Raw genomic sequence first — 27678 nt, 5'->3', positions numbered from 1 at the left:
ACTCACTGAGAGTGATTTGAGGCATCACAGGATGCTGTCCGTGAGCCTGGGAGCACTGCGGACCGCAGTGTTGGATGCTGCCAGCCTGGCTGTTCCTGCAGGGTGGCTCCGACCCCGCCTGAGCCCACATTCCCCTCTGTGCCCCTCCTGCCCAGGCCTGGGGCTGGCGCTGCCCATCACAAAGGCGAAAATCAGTTTTTAAGCACTGATTTTTTTTAAAAATAAATGTATTTATTTATTTTTGGCTGTGTTGGGTCTTTGTTTCTGTGGGAGGGCTTTCTCCAGTTGCGGTGAGTGGAGGCCACTCTTCATCACAGTGCGTGGGCCTCTCACTGTCACGGCCTCTCCCGTTATGGAGCACAGGCTCCAGACGCGCAGGCTCAGTAGTTGTGGCTCACAGGCTTAGTTGCTCCGCGGCGTGTGGGATCTTCCCAGACCAGGGCTCGAACCCGTGTCCCCTGCATTGGCAGGCAGATTCTTAACCACTGCACCACCAGGGAAGCCCTAAGCACTGATTTTTATTCCCCATTATTTCTGTAACTGTATGGTCTTATGTGCAAACCTCCTTGAGGTGAGGTGGCAGGAAGCTCTGCCTTCCGGGGGGAGTTCTCGGGCCTGGTTTGCAGTAGAGAGCCCCCTCCCCGGAGAGCCCAGCCTTGGAGCTCATCACCGTCCGTGGGTTGGGGTCAAAGGCAGCGGGGGCTGGCCTCTGCCTGTGGTGATGTCACAGCAGCTTCTGTGTCTGCAGTCCTGTCCCACCTGCTTACCTAGGGTACCTTGACCTGCCTGTGTCCTTAAGAACCACCTATGAAATCAGGTGACCATTTCTTCCTGGAGAGAGGCCAGTTCAGGTGGGGTAGAGGCCCCTGTTGTGTCGTTAAGAATGGTTTAGGCATTTGAGGATTTCATCTTTTGTTTCCTTAGAACCGTGCCCGGAAAAAAAGACTGAACATCATCATTGTGGCCGAAGGAGCCATTGACACCCAAAACAGAGCCATCACTTCTGAGCAAATCAAGGAGGTGAGTGTCTCAGGCTTCTCACCCCCCGAGCCTGTCTAGAAACGGGAGATTTAGACACCCCGGGCAGGGCGGGAGTCTGGAACCATGCGCTATTATTTAAAGTTTTTTTGTTCTTCTTGTTCATTAAAAATATTTTCGTAATGACTCATAACTTTATTGGCATCAGAATCATACAGCTCCTGGCTTCTGGTGAGCCCCTGCCTCTGGAATACTGTTGGGAATATTCCCAGAGGCCCCGGGCTCCCCCGACAGAGACAGAGGAAATGCAATCGGGTGGGGTTAGAAGGTTCCAGCTCTGGGTGGCGGCTGCCCAGGAGCTAGGAGGTCAGCAGAGTTCCGTCTCCCACTGGAGCATCAGCTGAGCATGGCCTTATTCACAGAGAAAGCCGCTCGGCTGGCCTTAGTCACTGCTCCTCCACCCTGCATGGAGGCCGACCCCGCAATCCTGTTGCCCGAGTCCTGTTGGGCTTGGTCGGCGGGTGCTGGCTTGTCTGGCCCAGGAGGGATCTGCTGTGCTCCCCGGTTGCCCAGGTAGCTGGGCAGGTTCTGGACACAGTGCTGGGGAGACAGACTCAGGCTCTGGTGGAAGCCGCCCATCAGGGCAAAGGACATCATCACCTTGGCTTTGCAAGTTGGTTTCTCTGATGCCTTTTACGTATTCCCTGACCAGCTTTTCACCTGATTATCAAAATATCTGTGAAAGTCATCTGCCAGTATTTACAGAAGTAATCAATACAGTCAGGGCAAAGATATTCCTTCCCACTTAACTGAAGTTGAGATTGGATTGTGGAATGTTAGAGCCAAAAGGGACCATGGAATTCCTGTGACCCAGCCCCATCATTTTTATAAAGTAAATGAGGGCCAGTCAAGGCAGGTAGCCTGTCCCGGCCACTGGCTGGGTTCACCTGGGCCCTGGACTGAGGGGACGCTTTGATTTTACTGTGTCATGCTTTTCAAATACAACCTTACAAATTCAAGGTGATTTCAGGGAAATGTTTAGATTTTTACAAAGTATATGCTTGAAATACAAGCTATAGAAACAGTGTTTTTTTTAAAATTGTGTTACTTATGTTCACTTGCGAGGTAGGAGCACAGAGGTTTTATTTGATGATAAAAGTATTCTTTAAAAAATATTAATTTCAGCAAGCCGTTAAACATTCTTTCAGGAAGTGAAATTTAGAAACTAGAACATTCTTCAACATAGATGTGTAGGAAGGGGAGAGAGACCTTCCCCTGCTCCCAGCCCCCAGCCCTAGAACAAGCTGATGTGCCCAGCCATGTCCTGTGTTTCCCCTCAGCTCGTGGTCACACAGCTGGGTTATGACACTCGGGTGACCATCCTTGGACACGTGCAGAGAGGTGGGACGCCTTCAGCCTTTGACAGGATTTTGGTAAGTGAGGCTGGAAATGGTCAGGCATCGTCACGAGGAAAGGAACACCTCTGGGATTGCAAAGGGACCAGTCTGCTACGAAGACTGGGTGATCTTGAGTAGAGCCATCGGTAAAGGGCATCTCTGCCCACAGCGCCGGCTGGCTTGTCCCTAGGGTGCTACGGCCCGTAGTCTCATAGGGAGACCTGCTGACCGAGGGGGGTTCCTAGGCCCCTGGTGACCCAGACACTGAGAGACCCTGCCAAATGTGGGGGACAAACCCAGAAGGTGGAAAGGGGGTGTCCACGGGCAGGTTTCTAGAAATGGACCCAGGGACCACAGAGACCCAGAGTCCAATTCTCGGTTTCCTGCTCCGCACGCCTCTGACCACCCCGCCCCCCAGCGCGCCAGTTCCTAGCGGAGTTGATCTCGTTGTTGGAGGTGGTTAGAAGTAAGCGGGAAGGGCTCTGAGTAACTAACGGGGACTCGGTGCAGGAGAAGCGAGGGGGCCTTGAGGACGGAGGAGCTGAGAACAGGGCTGGTCCTGTCTGAACGAGGGGAGCCTCTGTGGGCGCCGGGCTGGTCTCCGGGTCGGCCCGGGGCCAGCTCCAACCATCGTGATGTCATTACCAGGCCAGCCGCATGGGGGTGGAGGCCGTGGTCGCCCTCCTCCAGGCCACCCCCGAGACCCCGGCCTGCGTGGTGTCGCTGAGCGGGAACCAGGCGGTGCGGCTGCCACTGATGGAATGCGTGCAGATGGTGAGTGCGGGGCTGGGCCCTGCCCAGCACAGGGCGGACTGGGGGCGGGTACCTCCCCCAGCACAGGCGGACGGCCTTCCCCGGGACCCAGGGCCCCCTCCCCGGGCCCATGACACCGAGCACGCGGGCCCCCTCCGCGAGTCTAGTCTGTCGGGAGGGGGTGTCCTCGGGGTGCCCGAGCGCTTCCTGTGGGCAGGTCAGAGAGGCCGGAGACGGCTCTGCAGGGACCACGGGGAGATTCTCGGGGTGGGGAGGGCACCATCCAGCCTCTCCAGGGTCAGCTGCTCCTGCCCTCCCATCCCCGAGGCCCTCACACCTGTGATGTGACAGGGATGGCCGACTCGGGGGACCCCAACGTGCGCCACCTCCTCTGGGTGTGGAGCGCAGGCCAGTGGCTGCACGGAAGCAGGGGATGGTTTTCCAGTTGACCGTCCAGTAGCTGCAGCGGCCGTGGAGTTGCGTTAGGAATTGTTACTGTTTTTTATTTTGCAAAGTCTATTCACGACTCTCATTTTATTTGGTCTTCCCAGTGGCTCTGAGGTGTATGTATTTTATGACATGTACAGAGAGGTAATTAAGTCACAGGACTTGTTGAAAGTAACCCCTCAGAAACATACTTTCCAAAAGCCGATGGCAGTAGAGGAAGTCTGTGTGTGTGTGTGCATGTGTGTGCATGTGTGTATGAGGGTGTGTGCACGTGTGTGGACTCTGAGGCTGTGGCTCAAAAGAACAGAATGTGGAATGATGAGCAGCAGCTTATTGTGAGCACATTTCTTCTGTCCAGTGTCTCTGTCCGTTTTGAGACAGGCAGCCAGTAGGTACCACTAGCTTGTCCTTGAACGACCATACGTCTCAGCCAGACTGTTCACAAGGCCACAGCCAACCCCTCACTGACCACTGCTTGCCAGGTGTCTTCCTAAGGGCCTGGCAGCGTTGACCACCACAATGACAGTGGAAGTAGGGGCATTTTTCTCACCACACAGAGGAGGAAACTGAAGCTCAGAGTGATGGATGACTTGCCTGGGATCCTGAGGTTGAAGGGGGTGGGCGGGGGCGGTGCTGGTCCCAAAGCGCTCTGTTCCCCGGGACAGTCGGCCCCCCGCCCCTGCCACAGCGTCACCTGCGTCCTCCGCTCCCCGGGGACGGGGTGGTTCTGTTCGTTCTTCCCTCACCAGCGTCAAACGGGGATTTTTCAGAGCCTGGCCTGGGAGATCGGCTTCCTTCTGGCCTCGCTCTCATGGGCCGGAATCCCTAAGATTTCAGGCCTCGCTTACTCTGGCAAGGCCGGTGGTCCCACCTCGTCCTTTTCTACGAAGCAGCCTGGGTGGGCGGCCTAGGCTTCCCTCCCGTAGCCAGGCAGTGCAGGCTCGCTGACCAGAGGCTGCTGGCTACAAGGTTGGACGTGAAGGGACCTGGATGCAAGGACCAAGCTGGTTCCAGGTCCCTAGCCTGGATCTGAGGATGCACCGTCTTGACATGTTCTTTCTTCCTTTCGTTAATTCCTTAAAGACCCAGGAAGTACAAAAGGCGATGGATGAGAGGAGATTTAAGGACGCTGTGCAACTCCGAGGAAGGTGGGTCTTCCGGGAAAAAACCTGTTTTACTGGGAGCCTTTGTTCGTCAGGCCTGGTGTTAGAATGTACCTCCAGGCGGTGCTTGTTCTGTATCAACATAAGAAGTCAGAAATTAAGACAGTATGAAGTCAAGGCACTGTTCCTAAAGGTCAATGGCCCGGGTGACTAATTACAGAGAAATTTATTTTTGTGGGGGTGGGGGGATGGGGGTGGGGTTGTTTAGAAGCTGATGAAATTAGGATAGAGAGTGGCGTGTGGCTGCTAGCATTTGGGGAAAGAAACTTGCTGCATCCTAAACGCCCCATGCCCCTCAGCCCCTTATAGGACATCCATTCCAGTCACTGGGAACACCTGAGGCTGCCTTCCCTGCGAGCCCGAACACAAAGCTGGCACCTGCGGGCCATCTGCCTCCGGCACAAGCGTCCTCTGAGGCCCCTTCTCCCCAGATGAGCCCATACTGCTCCGTCTACATTCTAACCTTTGGTCTGACACCGTCCTTTTCTTCTAGGAGCTTTGAGAACAACCTGAACACCTACAAGCGGCTCGCCATCAAGCTGCCAGACTCCCAGATCCGTAAGGTAGGAAACGCTGCGCTGCGCCACGTCCCCGCCTCCGGCAATGCCTGGGTCCTACTCTGGCCTGGGTGTCCTTCTGCCCTGGCCAGTTCGGGTCTTGCCTCCCAGGAGACCATACCGCGCCCCGTCGACCCTTTCCTCCTGCCCCCTCCCACCTGGGTGATTAGGCTTTTCAGTTCCGGCGCCTGGGCCCCGCGCTCAGCCCATACGCTCCGGCTCCAGGGTGCAGCGGTGCAAGCCGTATCTGCTGCGACCCGCACACACCCACACGCCCCCCCTCCGACTTACAGAGCAACTGCAATGTGGGCATCGTGAACGTGGGTGCGCCCGCCGCCGGCATGAACGCGGCCGTGCGCGCGGCCGTGCGCGTGGGCATCTCCGACGGACACAAGGTGTTCGCTGTGTACGACGGCTTTGAGGGCTTCGCCAAAGGCCAGGTGAGTCCCGGGGGCGCCTGGCGAGGGAGGTCCTTGCTGAGAAGGCAGATTCCGGATTTCTCAAAGGTGGTAGGGAGGGCCTCTCTGGGGTCCAAGGACCCGGGCATTAGGTGGAAAGGGGAGCACGTGCGCACGAGGCAGCAGTCAGGTGTGCATGGGATGCCGTGGGTGATGCACAAGGCCAGCGCGCTGAGCACCCACTCCGATAAAAACCTAGGGAAGAGATTAGCTGCTTGAGTGCTTACTGAATACACTTACTGCTCCTCCGCGATTTACTTACTGTGTTAACCCATTTAAATCTCTCAAAAATCTAAGATATTACCCCATTTTCCTAATGAGAAAGCTGGGGCACCGAGACTTAATTCACAAGACCAAGGTCATAGGATGCAGGGTGCTAAACACGTGGGGAGGCTACAGACGCTACGCTCTTAGCCGGGTGTTTCCTGGTTCCCTCTCATCCGAGGTTTCAGTTCTGCGGTTTGTTACCTGTGGTCCAGGAATATTAAATGGAAAATTCCAGAATAGACAGTTTGTAAGTTTTAAATTACGTGTCGTCGTGAGTAGCGTGATGAAATCTCCAACTGTCAGCTCTGTCCTCCCGGGACATGAATCGTCCTCTCGTCCAGGGTATCTGCCCGTTAGTCACTTGGTGATCAGATCAACCCTCGTGGTATGGCAGTGCTTAAGTTCAGGTGATCCTTACTTTACTTAATAATGTCCCCAAAGTGCAAGACGGGTGGTGCTGGCAATTTGGATATTCTCTTACTGCGCCTGTTTATAAATTAAATTTTATCCTAGGCGTGTATGTATAGGGAAAGGTGGATATGTAGGGTTCCAGCATCGCTGGGGGTCTTGGAACATACTCCCTGCAGATAAGGGGGCGGCTGTGTTTATTCACCCAGTGACTCAGCAGCTACTTACTGAGTTCTTAGGCTGTGGAACCAAATTGGTGAAGAACGCAGACAAGACTCCCTGCATCTCAGGGAGGGAGATGACAGAGGTAAAAATCAGTGGAGTGAACTCTCCAGCATATCAGAACGTGACTGGGGCTAAAAAAACGCAGGGGAGGAGGTTGGAGTGCCATGGGCATCTTCACTGAGGCCCTCCAGCCAGTGATGCTGGGAGGTGACCCCAGACCAACGTGTGAAGGGCTGAGCAAGTGCCCTCGGGGACACCGGATCTTGGTCCCAGGCAGGGCGGGCGGTGCAAAGGCCCTGAGCTGTTGGGGGGTGGGGCGGGAGGGGCTCACGTGACTGCGAGGGGGAAGGAGGAAGGGGGTGAGGGAAAAGGAGGAGAGGGCCGGATGGTTTGTAGGTGATCCTAAGGGGTCTGGCCTTTGCTTTGAAAAGACAGGAGGGTTTGGAGCAGGGGCGTGGTGCATTCTGACAGGTTTCCGTAAGAGGCAGGAGTAGGGAAGCAGGAGAGTACTTGGGGGACTATCTGCAATAGCCCAGGCAGGATGCAGGCGGCTTGGTCCAATCTGGTGATGGCAGAGTCCGTGGGAAGTCTTCCATGGTCTGGGTGCATTTTGAAGGCCTGGCCAATAAGATTTGCTCTAGTACTAAGTATGCACAGGTGTGAAGAAAGGAGGCAGGAATGAGTTGCAACTGACGGACATGGGAGATCTGAGAGGCGCTGGGACTTGGATGGAGTGGGAGGTGCCCAGTGAGCAGGTGGCACCCCGTGCAGGGTCTTCAGGAGACCTGGGCGAAGATGCGTGTTTGGAGGCCGGTGATATTCCAAACTGTGGCCGCCCCGAGTGTGTGTGTGTGGGGGAAAGGAAAGCGTTTTGCTGTTATGGCTGTGGGGTGTTGTGCAAACACCTAGTGGGCATTTATTGGTGCTCGTAGGTGGTTCTCAATTTTTAAGAAGCATTTTTTTAATCTTAGTTTAATTAAGAAAACTGTAATATTAATTTTTCTTTTACTTCGCAATGGTGGGATTTGGCTAACTAAAGCATGCCTCTGATAGGCATGGCGGGGAATAAGATGCAGGGTCCTTCCTACATGCGGGGGGCTTTGCCTGTCCGTGTTCCTAATTGTTGAGCCTTAGAATCTGGTTCAGGCTGCAGCTCATTCAGCCTTGAAATGAAAGCCGTTTCCTAACATTTCTCAAATCCTTACAGACACAAAGCCTGTCAGAGGTGCAGACATCTGAGCTGTTTTTAAAGCTCTCTAATTCCTTTTTCTTTTTCGCTACAGCTGTTTCTTTCTGTTTGCACATTAGGTAAAGGAATTTGGCTGGGCAGATGTCGGCGGCTGGACCGGCCAAGGCGGCTCCATTCTTGGGACAAAACGGTAATTCTCCTGTCTTGATTCTGACCTGAATGTTCTTGCGGGGAGCAGCTGGTGCAGATGCTGCTGCTTTAAGTTCCCGTAAAGGAACCCAGGAGGAATTGGTTCACGTCCTGGCTCCGGTCCGGGAGGGACCTGGGTTGTGTTATGGGGAGTTGATGAGATGTGGCCTGAAAAAGAGACAAAGCAGGGGACCTGGGAATGGCTTCCTCTGATAATTCCTTGTTTCCATTGATTGGAAGAACCCAATGGTGGCAGAAACCCCTCATCTCGCTTGAGGTGATGCAGACAGGGATGTCTGAGCTGCGGCGACCTTGCTGTGTAGACAGGATTGATGTTGGCTCAGTGGCGTGGGGACTGCAGGCCTGAGCCGCCAGGTCCCCACAGCCGGAGGGAGGACCTGGGGGGCTCCACACAGAACCACACGTTTCTGAAGTGCAGCCGCTTCTGTTCTCGGGCACAGCCGGGGATGGGGTGTGTTCCCGAGGCGCTGATTTAATACGAAGCTGTTTCTTCTCTGGCCTCAGGTGCAGCCATCATTAAGTGGCACATTTTAATGAGGAAAGGAAGTAGTTGGTACTTAAGCCTAACGAGTGTTGCACTCCATATGAGTGTCAGCCTGTTTGTTGTCCAGGGGAGTCGTCCCAGCCTCTGTCCTGCTGTAAAGCTGGGTGCCCGCGTCACCCAGGAATCTGTGGAGCTGGCCTAGTTCTCCAAAGCTCTTTTGGTCCCGTCACCCCCCAGCGCCCTCAGGGGATGGTGTTCTGACAGCAGAGCTCCAGTTAGGAGCCAGGGCCCTACCGGCTGCCTCCTAGGCCCCTTCCAGCCAACTGTAATGCCTCAGCACAGTCGGCTTCACGAGCCCCACCCCGGGGCTGCTCTGGGGTGGCTGGAGGGGCCAGCTGGCAGTGTATTCTCACGGTGCTCGGACGCTGGGAGGGATCCTGTAGTCGACATCATGACCACTCATGTGCCCTGGCCACCCAGGCCCTATGACTTCTCTACATCCACCCCAACTATAAATCCCTGATACTCCAGACAGCACAAGGGAGAGATCGGGGTGGGTGCTGGTCTCAGGATGGGGCACGGCTGACTATCGTTTGTCTCTTCCACTTGCTGGCCGTGTTTGAACAGGTGGTAAAACGGGACGACATGAGCAGGTGTGCGTGGAGGTGACTTTAAATGAGCTTAGATGGGGTAGGGTACATGTACTCTGTACGTGACTCAAAAACTGGAAGTTTCCATCCAATTATCGTTGTGAACACTTGAAAGCTTTTGTGGTTCATTTTTTTTCCTAACCAGGCAGCAGGGTTCTTTGAGATCCAGGTGTTGGACAGCTGCAAAGTTTCTTCCCCTTTTCTTTTGAAAAGACCCTCTTTTGAGACCTGACTGCTGGCCGCTCTGCCGCGTGTGGTTCCCCAGCCCCTCTGTCCACCAGCAGCGTGGACGAGGGAGCGGACATCCCCCTGCCGCTCAGTGCCGTGCAGCTCAGCCTCGGAGGGTGGGGCACCAAGGGGGTCCTGCCTGACCACTCCTCCCTTGAACCGTCCCCAGCACCCTCCCCGGGAAGTACCTGGAGGACATTGCTGCTCAGATGCACACCCATGGCATCAACGCGCTCTTGATCATCGGTGGATTCGAGGTACATTCTGCTCCCCTGCTGGCTGGCTAGCGCTGTTGGTTTGAATGGGGACTCCGTGCCGGCTCCTGTAAACATTGTGCCGTCTGTCCCTCGGTGTGACCGGGGGTCATGCAGCCTCGGGCTCAGCGGCCACTCAGTAATGGTGATGCAGAGAATGAGGGGTGGCAGCACTCGGGGACAGACACTGGCCCAGCTATGTAAAGGGACTCGATCGAGAAGCGAAAGCTTGACTCCATGTCTGGGGTCTGTCCGCTCAGGGAGTTCTCACCTCTGTCGAGTCTGTAGAGATGACCTTCTCTCTTGAACTGGAAGCCCATTGGCTATTCAGAGAGGAGGGCAGTGATGGGGCCAGATCATTATCTTTTAACTACATGTTGGACTGTCCACCTTCATTTTTGATATTCAGCCAAGATCAGTCCCATGATGACCTTTCTGTTTCCTTTAAAGAAAATGTGAGAGCCTCAAACAGTCAGACTCTCACCCGTGAGCGGCTTAGTCTCACCCCAACGGGACGATGCCCGCAGCCTCACCTTGGGTGCAGCGCTGCCCGTGATGGCGATGCATTTCCCTCCCCACCCCTGTCCCATCCCCACAACCGCACACACCCACCTGCAGGCCTACCTGGGACTGTTGGAGCTGTCGGCCGCCCGGGAGAAGCACAAGGAGTTCTGCGTCCCCATGGTCATGGTTCCCGCCACCGTCTCCAACAACGTGCCCGGCTCCGATTTCAGCATCGGGGCAGACACCGCCCTCAACACCATCACCGACGTGAGTGCTGACAGCAGAGCAGGTGCCGCGGACACTAACCCAGGGCGCCTGGTCCGCTTTTATCTACCTGTGCACTCGAGGCAGAACCAGGGCACTAGGGTGGTTTGCTGAAAAGTTAAAAAAAAAGAAAAAAAAAAAGGTCCAGTGGTTAAGACTCTGCGCTTCCAATGCAGGGAATGCGGGTTCGATCCCTGGTGGGGAGCTAAGATCCCACATGCTGATGCAGCCAAAAAAAAAAAAAAAAAAGAGTCTGACAATCACCGATTCGACTTCCAAAGATCTTTTGCCACCGTTTTCCTGTGCCACGGCCAGGGTGACATCATCTGTAGTGCAGGTAGTTTTGGGTCACAGTGACGTGGATATTCATTTAAATGCCTGTTTTTTTTTTTGGCTGAGCTAAATTTACCAAAAGCCTAAAACACATTATTGTGATAAATCCTGGGTCCACTGGCCCGTGCTTTGATATTCGAGGGTAGAAGCTGGACTAAAGATTTTATAATTTTATTCATTGACCTGAATCCTCTTTTAAACAATCGTATTATTTTTGGTTTCGGCCGATAGCCTCATCCTCATCTTCCCCTTTGTGGACTGGGACAATAAAGCACATCTAAAATAATACTGATGTTATTTGAATGTGGGGTTTTTTTTTTGTTTTTTTTTTTTAGCCAAATGGCCATAACAAAACACAGAAATACCTCTTAATCATTGTATTTGTAAATCACGCTTGGGAAATCACATTGGAGTTTGAAGGTCAGTATCTAACACAGAATGCATCACTCCCTTTTTTCAAAAAATTCGGCATCTAAAATTTTTCAGTAAATTCTAACATTTTATTTTCCTTGCAAGACGTAGATCTTGTGACTGTTTTTCTAAGCATTTTTCCTTAAACCCATGGCATCAAATCTGTCTCTATAGTGCTGGTAGATAAAAGAAAAGCTTTTTGGATAGAATTCTCTATTGGATAGAATTTACCTTGTAAGCAATGCTTGTTTCTTGCTTTCCTGAGCCTCTTAAACTTTCCGCAGTTTCTTTACTGAAAAGCCCTCCAGTGTCGCCTGTGTCCCCACGCTGGACCTCCTGACCCACGTCCCTGCCCGCTTGCCTGCCGCTGCTTGTGCCTCCCCAGTGACACCATCTGTGCTTTCGCTGCTGTGGGACTAATTCAGCTCCTGATCGATGCTCAAGCTCTGAGTTGAAAGGTCATGTCTGTCGCAAAATGAATGTCATCACTGTGTCGCTGCTTCTCCTGCATAGCTGGATCTGAATCTGCTCACTCCACGCTTGCAGTAGAGCAACGGAAGTTCATTTCCTAGCTGTCACCTAACTAGACCCCCTTGGGGTGGCAGGGACCCTGGGAGTGGTCGTTGGTGGGTCCTGACCGAGGTCGGTGCTGCCACCCTGTGATGTTTCACGCGCCCTCAGGCAGGACGGGATTCTCCCACTTTATAATTCCAGGCCACTTTGCTACAAAGCATGATTTTTCCAGGTGATAAAGATTTCTTACGTGTGTTGTTGAAAATTTGAAAACCAGAATAAGTCCAGGGAAAATTCCAAATGATCCATCCTGCTTCCCTTCGAGGGGTTTTGAGATTATTACGCGACCCTTTACGTTCAGGATTTTATTCATTCAAGTTTCTCGGAGCCAGGCTCACAGTTGTAAAGTGGGCAATGCCTGTCCGTGACTGGGCCAGGGCTGTCCTTACAAGGTAGGTGGAAGTGATGCTCTGAGGGCCTAAGTAGGGTGTCTTGTTCTGGTTCATGAAGGATGGTCAGGGGGCCTGCCCCTCCCCAGGCCTGCTCAGTGGATCCTGGAGCTGGGGTGACAGAAGGCCGGGCTGGCGTGTTGAATTCGCTGGGTTTCTCCCAGGGTTGTGTGTGTTAAGCCACAGTGAGGCTGAGTCTCTTAGGAGGCCTGGGTTCGGGCCTCGGCTGGGCCAGACGCTTGCAAGAAGTGGGGCAGCAGGCAGGACCGTGCTGGGGGAGGGGCCTGAGGTGGCCAGAATGTCCCCAGGGCCTAGGGTGAGGACCCCGAGGTGGCCTCATGTGGTCAGCTGTCACATCCTCTGGACCCTTAACCACTGTCCTCATGTCACCTCCTTGTCAGCCTGTGTGCTGAGCTTACAGACATGTCACCCGAAACATCCCCAGGGGATTTAATGTCTCTAAGGTCACGGCGTCTCTGGGGCAGAGTTAATGCCTCAGGGCAGGTTTTTAGGGACTCCACAGGGTGAGGCTGTGCATCGCATCTACTCCTAGAACCAGCTCACTCGTCCCCTTCAGAACCGCAGCTGAAGCGACCTCGGGGCTGCCCGGGCCCCGGGAGGTGGCCGTGGCTACAGCTCTGCTGGTGGCCCTGAATTACGTCGGTGTGGGTGGCTCAGCGTCGGCCCCAGGACCTCGGGCTCGCGTCCTGGACAGGGTTTTCCCCAGGCCCCCAGTGTCCCTCCCGTTTTCTTGGAGATCAGAGGAAAAGCAGGGGAGCGATGGTGACCAGAGGGTGGAGAGTACCTGCAGGTGTAGAACCGCCGTCAGATTTCAAGGTGCCGGCGCCCCTGTCCACCCCCTACGTCGTGCGCCCCCTGACCCAGAGTATCCCGGGGGGGGGGTTCACATAGCCCAGGAGTCCGTCTAACTGTGGGGCTCACGTCCGGATCCGGCGGCCCTGCAGTGGTCCTGAGCTGCGCTGGGCAGAGGAGGGTCCGTGTGGGGTGTGGGAGCCAGGCCGGGTGGAGGGAGCAAGAGGCAGGTGAGCAACCCCCTGGAGCCCCTCACCTTCCTCCCGGCCACTCCCTGGACTAACCCACCGCGGGTGTCCCATCCTCGCGTCCTTGGGCTGCAGCCCCCTGAAACCCGGCCTGTTTGGGACTCTAGGGAATGGATGGGGGGAGGAGTAGGGGGTGGGCAGAGAGCACAGCCCTCCGGGAGGCCTGGATCCATCCTGCCTGTGAATTTTCCTGCAGAAGGCACCCCAAGGTGGTTTTAGGCGGGAGGAATGAAGATGGACGGGGCAGACGCCCATCGGGCGCACGTTCTGCTGCGCATCGGGCTGTGTTTGGAGCTGTGGCTTCAGGGACCCGGGTCACTAATGAGCCACTTTGACTAACACTGAGGCAGGGGATCTGGACCCCAGACCTGTGCTTGAGAAGGCCTGCTTCTCTGACACCTGAGCCCAACAGTTTCACTGGGATCCCAACCAACTCGGGGCTCAGGGCACCCAGCGCTGCTCGGTGTGAGATTCACAGGGCCCCGAGGGGAGGGGGCTTCCCACGCTCTGCCTTCAGAGCTGTGGCAGCTGGCACTGCGTCTCTGATGTGGGACCCAGCGCACTGGCCCAGCCCCTAAGCTCTCCCCAGGCGCCCACCCCCAGTGGTGGCCCTCACCTCCTCCCAGATGCCAAGAAGAGACAGGTTGTTTCTCCAGCCCTGTCCCAGCGCCGCCAGGCCCCGCTCTGCTGCCCGCCTGCCTGGCACAGTGGTGTGCCTGGTCCTGAGGCCTTGCCTGAGCCTGCACCCCGAGGCCCCCAATTCTGAGTCTCCCCCATGCACCCCATGTCCCCCCACTGCTGGATCCCCGAACTGCTGAGTCCCCCCTCCTGCACCCCATGTCGCCAAACTTCTAGGTCCCCCTCCTGCACCCCATAGCCCCCCACTGCTGAGTCCCCCCGCCTGCACCCCAGGCCCCCACTTCTGAGTCACCCCTCCTGCACTCCATGTCCCCCCACTGCTGGGTCACCCCTCCTGCAAAGCAGGTCCCCCGCTTCTCAGTCTCCCCTCCTGCACCCATGTTCTCTCACTACTGGGACCCCCTCCTGCACTCCATAGCCCACCACCGCTGCGTTCCACCTCCTGTACCTCAGGCCCCCCACGTCTAAGTCTCCCCTCCTGCACCTCATGTCCCCTCACTTCTAAGTCTCCCTTCCTGCACTCCATGTCCCCCCACTGCTGGGTCCCACCTCCAGCACCCCAGGAGCCACACTCTGAGTCTCCCGTACTGCACCCCATGTGCCTCAACTTCTGAGTCTCCCCTCCTGCACCCCATGTCCCCCCACTAAGTCTCCCCTCCTGCACCCCAAGAACCCCCACTTCTAGGTCCGCCCTCATGCACACGAGGTGCCCTAATTCTGAGTCTCCCATCCTGCACTCCATACCCCCCACTGCTGGGTCCCCCTCCCTCAAACCAGGTCCCCCACTTCTGAGTCTCCCCGCCCGCACCCCATGTTCTCCCAATGCTGGGTCCCTCCTGAAACCCAGGCCCCCCACCTCTGAGTCTCCCCTCCTGCACCCCATGTCCCCCCACTTCTGAGTCTCCCCTCCTGCACCCCATTTCCGCCTAATGCTGGGTCCAACTCCTGCACCCCGTTTCCCCCCACTTCTGAGTCTCCCCTCGTGTACCCCTGGCCCCACACTTCTGAGTCTCTCCGCCTGCACCCCATGTCCTCCCACTTCTGAGTCTCTCCTGCACCCCATGTCCCCCCACTTCTGAGGCTCCCCTCCTGTACTCCATGTTCCCCCACTGCTGTGTCCACCCTCCACCGCAGGCACCCCACATCCGAATCTCCCCTTCTATCCCGTCCTCCTACTTCTGAGGCTCACCTCCTGCCCCCGTTGTCCCCCCACTTCTGTCTCCCCTCCTGCACCCCATATCCCCCCAGTTATGAGTCACCCCACCTTCACCCCTTGTACGCCCAGTACTGAGTACCCCTCCTGCACCCCATGTCTTCCAGCTTCTGAGTCACCCCTCCTGTACCCCATGTCTCACCACTACTGAGTCTTCCCTCCTGCACCCAATGTCACGCCCACTTCTGAGACTCCCCTGCTGCACCCCATGTCCTCCCATTACTGAGACTCCCCTCCTGCACCCGTTATCCCCCATTTCTGTCTCCCCTCCTGTACGCTATGTAACCCTTCTGAGTCTCCCCACCTGCACCCCATGTCCCCCCACTTCTGAGTCTCCCTCCTGCACTCTAGGCCCCAAACTTCTGTATCTCCCCTCCTGTACCCCATGTTCCCCTACTGCTGTGTCCCCCCTCCTGCACCCCAGGCACCCCAATTCTTACTCTGTCTTCACCTAGGTGATTCAGTCCCCTGCCTCAATTAATCTACTGATGATTCCTCTTAGTGTATTTTTCATTTCGGTTGTATTCTTCACCTGTGTTTGGTTTTCTTTATATTTTCGAACTCCGTGTTAAAACCTTGAACTTCCTTGCTCTGTTCATCAGTTCTTACCCGAGTTCTTTGATCATCTTTATGATCATTACCTTAAACTCTCTATCGGATAGATTGCCGATCTCTACTTCACTTAGTTTTTCTCCTGGGGTTTTCATCTTATTCCTTCCACATGGTCCTCTATCACCTAATTTTGCCTAATTTTCAGTTTTCATTTCTGTGCATTTGGTAGGTTGGTTACATTTCCTGACCTTGGAGAAGTGGCCTTTTGCAGGAGATGTCCTGTACATCCCAGCTGCACACTTGCCTCTGGTCACCAGAGCTGTATGCTTTAGGGGTGTCCCCTATGTGAGCTATGTGGCTCCTTCTGTTTTGGTGAGCTGACTGCTGAGGGCAGTCTTGTAGGTATGGTCGGCCCCTGGTCTGGTTGGTTGTGAGCCCCTGCTTTATGCCCAGGCTGCCAGCTACGGTTGGAGGGGTCAGGTCACAAGGCAGCTGGCTGTGGAACCCTGGGTGGTCTCGGGGCTAGTGCTGGCTCACTGGTGGGCAGAGCCAGGTTCTGGGGTGTGTGTTTGCAGGGTTCCCAGATCCAGTGTCAGCCTGCTGGTGGATTGGGCCAGTTCCTGACACAGCTGGCTGCAGCTTCTGGGGTGTCCCAAAGCTAGTACTGGTCTGAAGGTGGGTGGGGCTGACTGAGGAGTCCAGAACTCTCAGAGCTGGTGTCAGCCTGCTGGTGGTGGGTTTAGGACCCAGGGGTCCTGGAGTTTGTGCCAGCCTGCCTGTATGTTGGCTGGGTCCCGACAAGTCAGGGTGTGGTGCTGAAGTGGTTCTGCAGTGGGTGTCCACCTGCTGGTGGGTGAAGCCAGGTCCTGGTGCTAGTTCTGTACCCTGTTGTGTGGACCAGGTCCCGAGTCTCTGGCTGCAGGGCTCGGTGTCCCAGAGTCTGTGTCAGAACACTAGTTGGTGGGGTCAAAGCTCAGGGGGACCTAGGGCTGGTGCTGCCCCACTTCTGAGTCTCCCCTCCTGCACCCCATGTCACCCCGCTTCTGAGTCTCCCCTCCTGCACTCCATGTCCCCCCACTGCTGGGTCCCCCCTGCAACCCGGTACCCCACCTTCTGAGTCTACCCTCCTGCACCCCATGTCCCCCCAGGTCTGAGTCACCCCACCTTCACCCCTTGTCCCTGCAGTTCTGAGTGTGCACCCTATGTGCCCCACTTCTGAATCTCCCCTCCTGCACCCCAGGTCCCCCCACTTCTGAGTCTCCCCTCCTGCACCCTCTGTCCCCCCACTACTGAGTCTCCCCTCCTGTACCCCATGTCCCCCCACTTCTGAGTCTGCACCCCATGTGCCCCACTTCTGAGTCTCCCCTCCTGCACCCCATGTCCCCCTACTTCTGGGTCTCCCCTCCTGCACCCCATGTCCCCCCACTTCTGAGTCACCCCAACTTCACCCCTTGTCCCCCCAGTTCTGAGTCTCCCCTCCTGCACCCCATGTCCCCCTACTGCTGCTGTGTCCCCCCTCCTGCACCCCAGGCACCCCAGTTCTTACTCTGTCTTCACCTAGCTGATTCATTCCCCTGCCTCAGTTAATCTACTGTTGATTGCTCGTAGTGTATTTTTCATTTCAGTTGTATACATTCTTCACCTGTGTTTGGTTTCTCCTTTATATTTTCTAACTCCGTGTGAAAACCTTGAAATTTCTTGCTCCGTTCATCAGTTCTTACCCGAGTTCTTTGATCGTCTTTATGATCATTACCTTAAACTCTCTATCGGATAGATTGCCGATCTCTACTTCACTTAGTTTTTCTCCTGGGGTTTTCATCTTATTCCTTCCACATGGTCCTCTATCACCTAATTTTGCCTAATTTTCAGTTTTCATTTCTGTGCATTTGGTAGGTTGGTTACATTTCCTGACCTTGGAGAAGTTGCCTTTTGCAGGAGATGTCCTATACATCCCAGCTGCACACTTGCCTCTGGTCACCAGAGCTGTATGCTTTAGGGGTGTCCCCTATGTGAGCTATGTGGTTCCTTCTGTTTTGGTGAGCTGACTGCTGAGGGCAGTCTTGTAGGTATGGTCGGCCCCTGGTCTGGTTGGTTGTGAGCCCCTGCTTTATGCCCAGGCTGCCAGCTACGGTTGGAGGGGTCAGGTCACAAGGCAGCTGGCTGTGGAACCCTGGGTGGTCTCGGGGCTAGTGCTGGCTCACTGGGGGGCAGAGCCAGGTTCTGGGGTGTGTGTTTGCAGGGTTCCCAGATCCAGTGTCAGCCTGCTGGTGGATCGGGCCAGTTCCTGACACAGCTGGCTGCAGCTTCTGGGGTGTCCCAAAGCTAGTACTGGTCTGAAGGTGGGTGGGGCTGACTGAGGAGTCCAGAACTCTCAGAGCTGGTGTCAGCCTGCTGGTGGTGGGTTTAGGACCCAGGGGTCCTGGAGTTTGTGCCAGCCTGCCTGTATGTTGGCTGGGTCCCGACAAGTCAGGGTGTGGTGCTGAAGTGGTTCTGCAGTGGGTGTCCACCTGCTGGTGGGTGAAGCCAGGTCCTGGTGCTAGTTCTGTACCCTGTTGTGTGGACCAGGTCCCGAGTCTCTGGCTGCAGGGCTCGGTGTCCCAGAGTCTGTGTCAGAACACTAGTTGGTGGGGTCAAAGCTCAGGGGGACCTAGGGCTGGTGCTGCCCCACTTCTGAGTCTCCCCTCCTGCACCCCATGTCACCCCGCTTCTGAGTCTCCCCTCCTGCACTCCATGTCCCCCCACTGCTGGGCCCCCCCTGCAACCTGGTACCCCACCTTCTGAGTCTCCCCTCCTGCACCCCATGTCTCCCCAGGTCTGAGTCACCCCACCTTCACCCCTTGTCCCCGCAGTTCTGAGTGTGCACCCTATGTGCCCCACTTCTGAATCTCCCCTCCTGCACCCCAGGTCCCCCCACTTCTGAGTCTCCCCTCCTGCACCCTCTGTCCCCCCACTACTGAGTCTCCCCTCCTGTACCCCATGTCCCCCCACTTCTGAGTCTGCACCCCATGTGCCCCACTTCTGAGTCTCCCCTCCTGCACCCCATGTCCCCCTACTTCTGGGTCTCCCCTCCTGCACCCCATGTCCCCCCACTTCTGAGTCACCCCAACTTCACCCCTTGTCCCCCCAGTTCTGAGTCTCCCCTCCTGCACCCCATGTCCCCCTACTGCTGCTGTGTCCCCCCTCCTGCACCCCAGGCACCCCAGTTCTTACTCTGTCTTCACCTAGCTGATTCATTCCCCTGCCTCAGTTAATCTACTGTTGATTGCTCGTAGTGTATTTTTCATTTCAGTTGTATACATTCTTCACCTGTGTTTGGTTTCTCCTTTATATTTTCTAACTCCGTGTGAAAACCTTGAAATTTCTTGCTCCGTTCATCAGTTCTTAACCGAGTTCTTTGATCGTCTTTATGATCATTACCTTAAACTCTCTATCGGATAGATTGCCGATCTCTACTTCACTTAGTTTTTCTCCTGGGGTTTTCATCTTATTCCTTCCACATGGTCCTCTATCACCTAATTTTGCCTAATTTTCAGTTTTCATTTCTGTGCATTTGGTAGGTTGGTTACATTTCCTGATCTTGGAGAAGTTGCCTTTTGCAGGAGATGTCCTATACATCCCAGCTGCACACTTGCCTCTGGTCACCAGAGCTGTATGCTTTAGGGGTGTCCCCTATGTGAGCTATGTGGCTCCTTCTGTTTTGGTGAGCTGACTGCTGAGGGCAGTCTTGTAGGTATGGTCGGCCCCTGGTCTGGTTGGTTGTGAGCCCCTGCTTTATGCCCAGGCTGCCAGCTACGGTTGGAGGGGTCAGGTCACAAGGCAGCTGGCTGTGGAACCCTAGGTGGTCTCGGGGCTAGTGCTGGCTCACTGGTGGGCAGAGCCAGGTTCTGGGGTGTGTGTTTGCAGGGTTCCCAGATCCAGTGTCAGCCTGCTGGTGGATTGGGCCAGTTCCTGACACAGCTGGCTGCAGCTTCTGGGGTGTCCCAAAGCTAGTACTGGTCTGAAGATGGGTGGGGCTGACTGAGGAGTCCAGAACTCTCAGAGCTGGTGTCAGCCTGCTGGTGGTGGGTTTAGGACCCAGGGGTCCTGGAGTTTGTGCCAGCCTGCCTGTATGTTGGCTGGGTCCCGACAAGTCAGGGTGTGGTGCTGAAGTGGTTCTGCAGTGGGTGTCCACCGGCTAGTTGGTGAAGCCAGGTCCTGGTGCTAGTTCTGTACCCTGTTGTGTGGACCAGGTCCCGAGTCTCTGGCTGCAGGGCTCGGTGTCCCAGAGTCTGTGTCAGAACACTAGTTGGTGGGGTCAAAGCTCAGGGGGACCTAGGGCTGGTGCTGCCCCACTTCTGAGTCTCCCCTCCTGCACCCCATGTCACCCCGCTTCTGAGTCTCCCCTCCTGCACTCCATGTCCCCCCACTGCTGGGTCCCCCTGCAACCCAGTACCCCACCTTCTGAGTCTCCCCTCCTGCACCCCATGTCCCCCCAGGTCTGAGACACCCCACCTTCACCCCTTGTCCCCCCAGTTCTGAGTGTGCACCCTATGTGTCCCACTTCAGAGTCACCCCAACTTCACCCCTTGTCCCCCCACTTCTGAGTCTCCCCTCCTGCACCCTCTGTCCCCCCACTACTGAGTCTCCCCTCCTGTACCCCATGTCCCCCCACTTCTGAGTCTGCACCCCATGTGCCCCACTTCTGAGTCTCCCCTCCTGCACCCCATGTCCCCCCACTTCTGAGTCACCCCAACTTCACCCCTTGTCCCCCCAGTTCTGAGTCTCCCCTCCTGCACCCCATGTCCCCCTACTGCTGCTGTGTCCCCCCTCCTGCACCCCAGGCACCCCAGTTCTTACTCTGTCTTCACCTAGCTGATTCATTCCCCTGCCTCAGTTAATCTACTGTTGATTGCTTGTAGTGTATTTTTCATTTCAGTTGTATACATTCTTCACCTGTGTTTGGTTTCTCCTTTATATTTTCTAACTCCGTGTGAAAACCTTGAAATTTCTTGCTCCGTTCATCAGTTCTTACCCGAGTTCTTTGATCGTCTTTATGATCATTACCTTAAACTCTCTATCGGATAGATTGCCGATCTCTACTTCACTTAGTTTTTCTCCTGGGGTTTTCATCTTATTCCTTCCACATGGTCCTCTATCACCTAATTTTGCCTAATTTTCAGTTTTCATTTCTGTGCATTTGGTAGGTTGGTTACATTTCCTGATCTTGGAGAAGTTGCCTTTTGCAGGAGATGTCCTATACATCCCAGCTGCACACTTGCCTCTGGTCACCAGAGCTGTATGCTTTAGGGGTGTCCCCTATGTGAGCTATGTGGCTCCTTCTGTTTTGGTGAGCTGACTGCTGAGGGCAGTCTTGTAGGTATGGTCGGCCCCTGGTCTGGTTGGTTGTGAGCCCCTGCTTTATGCCCAGGCTGCCAGCTACGGTTGGAGGGGTCAGGTCACAAGGCAGCTGGCTGTGGAACCCTAGGTGGTCTCGGGGCTAGTGCTGGCTCACTGGTGGGCAGAGCCAGGTTCTGGGGTGTGTGTTTGCAGGGTTCCCAGATCCAGTGTCAGCCTGCTGGTGGATTGGGCCAGTTCCTGACACAGCTGGCTGCAGCTTCTGGGGTGTCCCAAAGCTAGTACTGGTCTGAAGATGGGTGGGGCTGACTGAGGAGTCCAGAACTCTCAGAGCTGGTGTCAGCCTGCTGGTGGTGGGTTTAGGACCCAGGGGTCCTGGAGTTTGTGCCAGCCTGCCTGTATGTTGGCTGGGTCCCGACAAGTCAGGGTGTGGTGCTGAAGTGGTTCTGCAGTGGGTGTCCACCGGCTAGTTGGTGAAGCCAGGTCCTGGTGCTAGTTCTGTACCCTGTTGTGTGGACCAGGTCCCGAGTCTCTGGCTGCAGGGCTCGGTGTCCCAGAGTCTGTGTCAGAACACTAGTTGGTGGGGTCAAAGCTCAGGGGGACCTAGGGCTGGTGCTGCCCCACTTCTGAGTCTCCCCTCCTGCACCCCATGTCACCCCGCTTCTGAGTCTCCCCTCCTGCACTCCATGTCCCCCCACTGCTGGGTCCCCCCTGCAACCCGGTACCCCACCTTCTGAGTCTCCCCTCCTGCACCCCATGTCCCCCAGGTCTGAGACACCCCACCTTCACCCCTTGTCCCCCCAGTTCTGAGTGTGCACCCTATGTGTCCCACTTCAGAGTCACCCCAACTTCACCCCTTGTCCCCCCACTTCTGAGTCTCCCCTCCTGCACCCTCTGTCCCCCCACTACTGAGTCTCCCCTCCTGTACCCCATGTCCCCCCACTTCTGAGTCTGCACCCCATGTGCCCCACTTCTGAGTCTCCCCTCCTGCACCCCATGTCCCCCCACTTCTGAGTCACCCCAACTTCACCCCTTGTCCCCCCAGTTCTGAGTCTCCCCTCCTGCACCCCATGTCCCCCTACTGCTGCTGTGTCCCCCCTCCTGCACCCCAGGCACCCCAGTTCTTACTCTGTCTTCACCTAGCTGATTCATTCCCCTGCCTCAGTTAATCTACTGTTGATTGCTCGTAGTGTATTTTTCATTTCAGTTGTATACATTCTTCACCTGTGTTTGGTTTCTCCTTTATATTTTCTAACTCCGTGTGAAAACCTTGAAATTTCTTGCTCCGTTCATCAGTTCTTACCCGAGTTCTTTGATCGTCTTTATGATCATTACCTTAAACTCTCTATCGGATAGATTGCCGATCTCTACTTCACTTAGTTTTTCTCCTGGGGTTTTCATCTTATTCCTTCCGCATGGTCCTCTATCACCTAATTTTGCCTAATTTTCAGTTTTCATTTCTGTGCATTTGGTAGGTTGGTTACATTTCCTGATCTTGGAGAAGTTGCCTTTTGCAGGAGATGTCCTATACATCCCAGCTGCACACTTGCCTCTGGTCACCAGAGCTGTATGCTTTAGGGGTGTCCCCTATGTGAGCTATGTGGCTCCTTCTGTTTTGGTGAGCTGACTGCTGAGGGCAGTCTTGTAGGTATGGTCGGCCCCTGGTCTGGTTGGTTGTGAGCCCCTGCTTTATGCCCAGGCTGCCAGCTACGGTTGGAGGGGTCAGGTCACAAGGCAGCTGGCTGTGGAACCCTGGGTGGTCTCGGGGCTAGTGCTGGCTCACTGGTGGGCAGAGCCAGGTTCTGGGGTGTGTGTTTGCAGGGTTCCCAGATCCAGTGTCAGCCTGCTGGTGGATTGGGCCAGTTCCTGACACAGCTGGCTGCAGCTTCTGGGGTGTCCCAAAGCTAGTACTGGTCTGAAGGTGGGTGGGGCTGACTGAGGAGTCCAGAACTCTCAGAGCTGGTGTCAGCCTGCTGGTGGTGGGTTTAGGACCCAGGGGTCCTGGAGTTTGTGCCAGCCTGCCTGTATGTTGGCTGGGTCCCGACAAGTCAGGGTGTGGTGCTGAAGTGGTTCTGCAGTGGGTGTCCACCTGCTGGTGGGTGAAGCCAGGTCCTGGTGCTAGTTCTGTACCCTGTTGTGTGGACCAGGTCCCGAGTCTCTGGCTGCAGGGCTCGGTGTCCCAGAGTCTGTGTCAGAACACTAGTTGGTGGGGTCAAAGCTCAGGGGGACCTAGGGCTGGTGCTGCCCCACTTCTGAGTCTCCCCTCCTGCACCCCATGTCACCCCGCTTCTGAGTCTCCCCTCCTGCACTCAATGTCCCCCCACTGCTGGACCCCCCGTGCAACCTGGTACCCCACCTTCTGAGTCTCCCCTCCTGCACCCCATGTCTCCCCAGGTCTGAGTCACCCCACCTTCACCCCTTGTCCCCGCAGTTCTGAGTGTGCACCCTATGTGCCCCACTTCTGAATCTCCCATCCTGCACCCCAGGTCCCCCCACTTCTGAGTCTCCCCTCCTGCACCCTCTGTCCCCCCACTACTGAGCCTCCCCTCCTGTACCCCATGTCCCCCCACTTCTGAGTCTGCACCCCATGTTCCCCACTTCTGAGTCTCCCCTCCTGCACCCCATGTCCCGCTACTTCTGGGTCTCCCCTCCTGCACCCCATGTCCCCCCACTTCTGAGTCACCCCAACTTCACCCCTTGTCCCCCCACTTCTGAGTCTCCCCTCCTGCACCCTCTGTCCCCCCACTACTGAGTCTCCCCTCCTGTACCCCATGTCCCCCCACTTCTGAGTCTGCACCCCATGTGCCCCACTTCTGAGTCTCCCCTCCTGCACCCCATGTCCCCCCACTTCTGAGTCACCCCAACTTCACCCCTTGTCCCCCCAGTTCTGAGTCTCCCCTCCTGCACCCCATGTCCCCCTACTGCTGCTGTGTCCCCCCTCCTGCACCCCAGGCACCCCAGTTCTTACTCTGTCTTCACCTAGCTGATTCATTCCCCTGCCTCAGTTAATCTACTGTTGATTGCTCGTAGTGTATTTTTCATTTCAGTTGTATACATTCTTCACCTGTGTTTGGTTTCTCCTTTATATTTTCTAACTCCGTGTGAAAACCTTGAAATTTCTTGCTCCGTTCATCAGTTCTTACCCGAGTTCTTTGATCGTCTTTATGATCATTACCTTAAACTCTCTATCGGATAGATTGCCGATCTCTACTTCACTTAGTTTTTCTCCTGGGGTTTTCATCTTATTCCTTCCGCATGGTCCTCTATCACCTAATTTTGCCTAATTTTCAGTTTTCATTTCTGTGCATTTGGTAGGTTGGTTACATTTCCTGATCTTGGAGAAGTTGCCTTTTGCAGGAGATGTCCTATACATCCCAGCTGCACACTTGCCTCTGGTCACCAGAGCTGTATGCTTTAGGGGTGTCCCCTATGTGAGCTATGTGGCTCCTTCTGTTTTGGTGAGCTGACTGCTGAGGGCAGTCTTGTAGGTATGGTCGGCCCCTGGTCTGGTTGGTTGTGAGCCCCTGCTTTATGCCCAGGCTGCCAGCTACGGTTGGAGGGGTCAGGTCACAAGGCAGCTGGCTGTGGAACCCTGGGTGGTCTCGGGGCTAGTGCTGGCTCACTGGTGGGCAGAGCCAGGTTCTGGGGTGTGTGTTTGCAGGGTTCCCAGATCCAGTGTCAGCCTGCTGGTGGATTGGGCCAGTTCCTGACACAGCTGGCTGCAGCTTCTGGGGTGTCCCAAAGCTAGTACTGGTCTGAAGGTGGGTGGGGCTGACTGAGGAGTCCAGAACTCTCAGAGCTGGTGTCAGCCTGCTGGTGGTGGGTTTAGGACCCAGGGGTCCTGGAGTTTGTGCCAGCCTGCCTGTATGTTGGCTGGGTCCCGACAAGTCAGGGTGTGGTGCTGAAGTGGTTCTGCAGTGGGTGTCCACCTGCTGGTGGGTGAAGCCAGGTCCTGGTGCTAGTTCTGTACCCTGTTGTGTGGACCAGGTCCCGAGTCTCTGGCTGCAGGGCTCGGTGTCCCAGAGTCTGTGTCAGAACACTAGTTGGTGGGGTCAAAGCTCAGGGGGACCTAGGGCTGGTGCTGCCCCACTTCTGAATCTCCCCTCCTGCACCCCAGGTCCCCCCACTTCTGAGTCTCCCCTCCTGCACCCTCTGTCCCCCCACTACTGAGTCTCCCCTCCTGCACTCCATGTCCCCCCACTGCTGGGTCCCCCCTACAACCCGGTACCCCACCTTCTGAGTCTCCCCTCCTGCACCCCATGTCCCCCCAGGTCTGAGTCACCCCACCTTCACCCCTTGTCCCCCCAGTTCTGAGTGTGCACCCTATGTGCCCCACTTCTGAATCTCCCCTCCTGCACCCCAGGTCCCCCCACTTCTGAGTCTCCCCTCCTGCACCCTCTGTCCCCCCACTACTGAGTCTCCCCTCCTGTACCCCATGTCCCCCCACTTCTGAGTCTGCACCCCATGTGCCCCACTTCTGAGTCTCCCCTCCTGCACCCCATGTCCCCCTACTTCTGGGTCTCCCCTCCTGCACCCCATGTCCCCCCACTTCTGAGTCACCCCAACTTCACCCCTTGTCCCCCCAGTTCTGAGTCTCCCCTCCTGCACCCCATGTCCCCCTACTGCTGCTGTGTCCCCCCTCCTGCACCCCAGGCACCCCAGTTCTTACTCTGTCTTCACCTAGCTGATTCATTCCCCTGCCTCAGTTAATCTACTGTTGATTGCTCGTAGTGTATTTTTCATTTCAGTTGTATACATTCTTCACCTGTGTTTGGTTTCTCCTTTATATTTTCTAACTCCGTGTGAAAACCGTGAAATTTCTTGCTCCGTTCATCAGTTCTTACCCTAGTTCTTTGATCGTCTTTATGATCATTACCTTAAACTCTCTATGGATAGATTGCCGATCTCTACTTCACTTAGTTTTTCTCCTGGGGTTTTCATCTTATTCCTTCCACATGGTCCTCTATCACCTAATTTTGCCTAATTTTCAGTTTTCATTTCTGTGCATTTGGTAGGTTGGTTACATTTCCTGATCTTGGAGAAGTTGCCTTTTGCAGGAGATGTCCTATACATCCCAGCTGCACACTTGCCTCTGGTCACCAGAGCTGTATGCTTTAGGGGTGTCCCCTATGTGAGCTATGTGGCTCCTTCTGTTTTGGTGAGCTGACTGCTGAGGGCAGTCTTGTAGGTATGGTCGGCCCCTGGTCTGGTTGGTTGTGAGCCCCTGCTTTATGCCCAGGCTGCCAGCTACGGTTGGAGGGGTCAGGTCACAAGGCAGCTGGCTGTGGAACCCTGGGTGGTCTCGGGGCTAGTGCTGGCTCACTGGTGGGCAGAGCCAGGTTCTGGGGTGTGTGTTTGCAGGGTTCCCAGATCCAGTGTCAGCCTGCTGGTGGATTGGGCCAGTTCCTGACACAGCTGGCTGCAGCTTCTGGGGTGTCCCAAAGCTAGTACTGGTCTGAAGGTGGGTGGGGCTGACTGAGGAGTCCAGAACTCTCAGAGCTGGTGTCAGCCTGCTGGTGGTGGGTTTAGGACCCAGGGGTCCTGGAGTTTGTGCCAGCCTGCCTGTATGTTGGCTGGGTCCCGACAAGTCAGGGTGTGGTGCTGAAGTGGTTCTGCAGTGGGTGTCCACCTGCTGGTGGGTGAAGCCAGGTCCTGGTGCTAGTTCTGTACCCTGTTGTGTGGACCAGGTCCCGAGTCTCTGGCTGCAGGGCTCGGTGTCCCAGAGTCTGTGTCAGAACACTAGTTGGTGGGGTCAAAGCTCAGGGGGACCTAGGGCTGGTGCTGCCCCACTTCTGAGTCTCCCCTCCTGCACCCCATGTCACCCCGCTTCTGAGTCTCCCCTCCTGCACTCCATGTCCCCCCACTGCTGGGTCCCCCCTGCAACCCGGTACCCCACCTTCTGAGTCTCCCCTCCTGCACCCCATGTCCCCCCAGGTCTGAGTCACCCCACCTTCACCCCTTGTCCCCCCAGTTCTGAGTGTGCACCCTATGTGCCCCACTTCTGAATCTCCCCTCCTGCACCCCATGTCCCCACTGCTGGGTCCCCCATCCTACACCCCAGGCCCCCTAATTCTCAGTCTCTCATCCTGCACCCCATGTCCCTTGCTGTTGGGTCCCCCCTCTTGCACCCAATGCCCCCCACTTTTCAGTCTCCCCTCCTGCACTCTGTGTTCCCCCACTGGTGGGTCCCCCCTCCTGCACTCCAGGCCCCCCATTTCTGAGTGTCCCCTCCTGCCCCCCATGTCTCTCCACTGCTGGGTCCCCCCTCCTGCACCCCAGGTGCCCCTTCTGATTGTCCCCTCCTGCACCCCATGTCGCCCCACTGCTGGGTCACCCCTCCTCCATCCCATATACCCCCACTACTGGGTTCCCCCTCCTGCACCTCATGTCCCCCCACTTGTTAATCTCCTCTCTTGCACCCCATGTTCCCCACTTCTTAGTCTGCATTGACCACATCCATGCAGGTTCCCTCTGACCGTGTGCCCACCTTGGTTCAGGCTCTCCATAGCTCGCTGGTGCTGTTGAAGGAGAGCAATAGTTACCTTGAGTTTTGTGTCCCCATTTATGTGGTGCCCGCCACCATTAGCAACAACATCCCAGGCACAGACCTGAGTGTGGGCTGTGACACCTTCCTGAATGCGGTCATGGAGGTAAGAGCTTCTCTGTTTCCCTTCGTGGTTTGTTTCTTTGCTGCAAGAAGACAGCCCATCAGGTGGAACCCGTAGGGTCTGTTTTTC

At 55.8% G+C, this 27678-nt stretch overlaps 1 protein-coding gene across 4 annotated transcripts in view; it reads left to right on the top strand.

The window, feature by feature from the left end:
- The window catches only part of PFKP (phosphofructokinase, platelet), a 77953-nt gene that overhangs the window by 40256 nt on the left and 10019 nt on the right, over positions 1-27678 (top strand). For all 4 annotated transcript variants that reach the window (XM_060293694.1, XM_060293693.1, XM_030878324.2 and 1 more), the window contains 9 exons: positions 925-1020; positions 2319-2411; positions 3024-3149; positions 4659-4723; positions 5232-5301; positions 5589-5735; positions 7962-8032; positions 9584-9671; positions 10287-10439. In XM_060293694.1, coding sequence (XP_060149677.1) covers positions 925-1020; positions 2319-2411; positions 3024-3149; positions 4659-4723; positions 5232-5301; positions 5589-5735; positions 7962-8032; positions 9584-9671; positions 10287-10439 — 909 coding nt within the window. The remainder of the gene's footprint in view (positions 1-924; positions 1021-2318; positions 2412-3023; positions 3150-4658; positions 4724-5231; positions 5302-5588; positions 5736-7961; positions 8033-9583; positions 9672-10286; positions 10440-27678) is intronic.

This window comes from Globicephala melas, chromosome 2 (assembly GCF_963455315.2).
Source record: "Globicephala melas chromosome 2, mGloMel1.2, whole genome shotgun sequence".
Taxonomy (NCBI): domain Eukaryota; kingdom Metazoa; phylum Chordata; class Mammalia; order Artiodactyla; family Delphinidae; genus Globicephala; species Globicephala melas.
The sequence above is the reverse complement of the archived record's forward strand: the minus strand, read 5'-3'. Positions and strand labels throughout refer to the sequence as shown.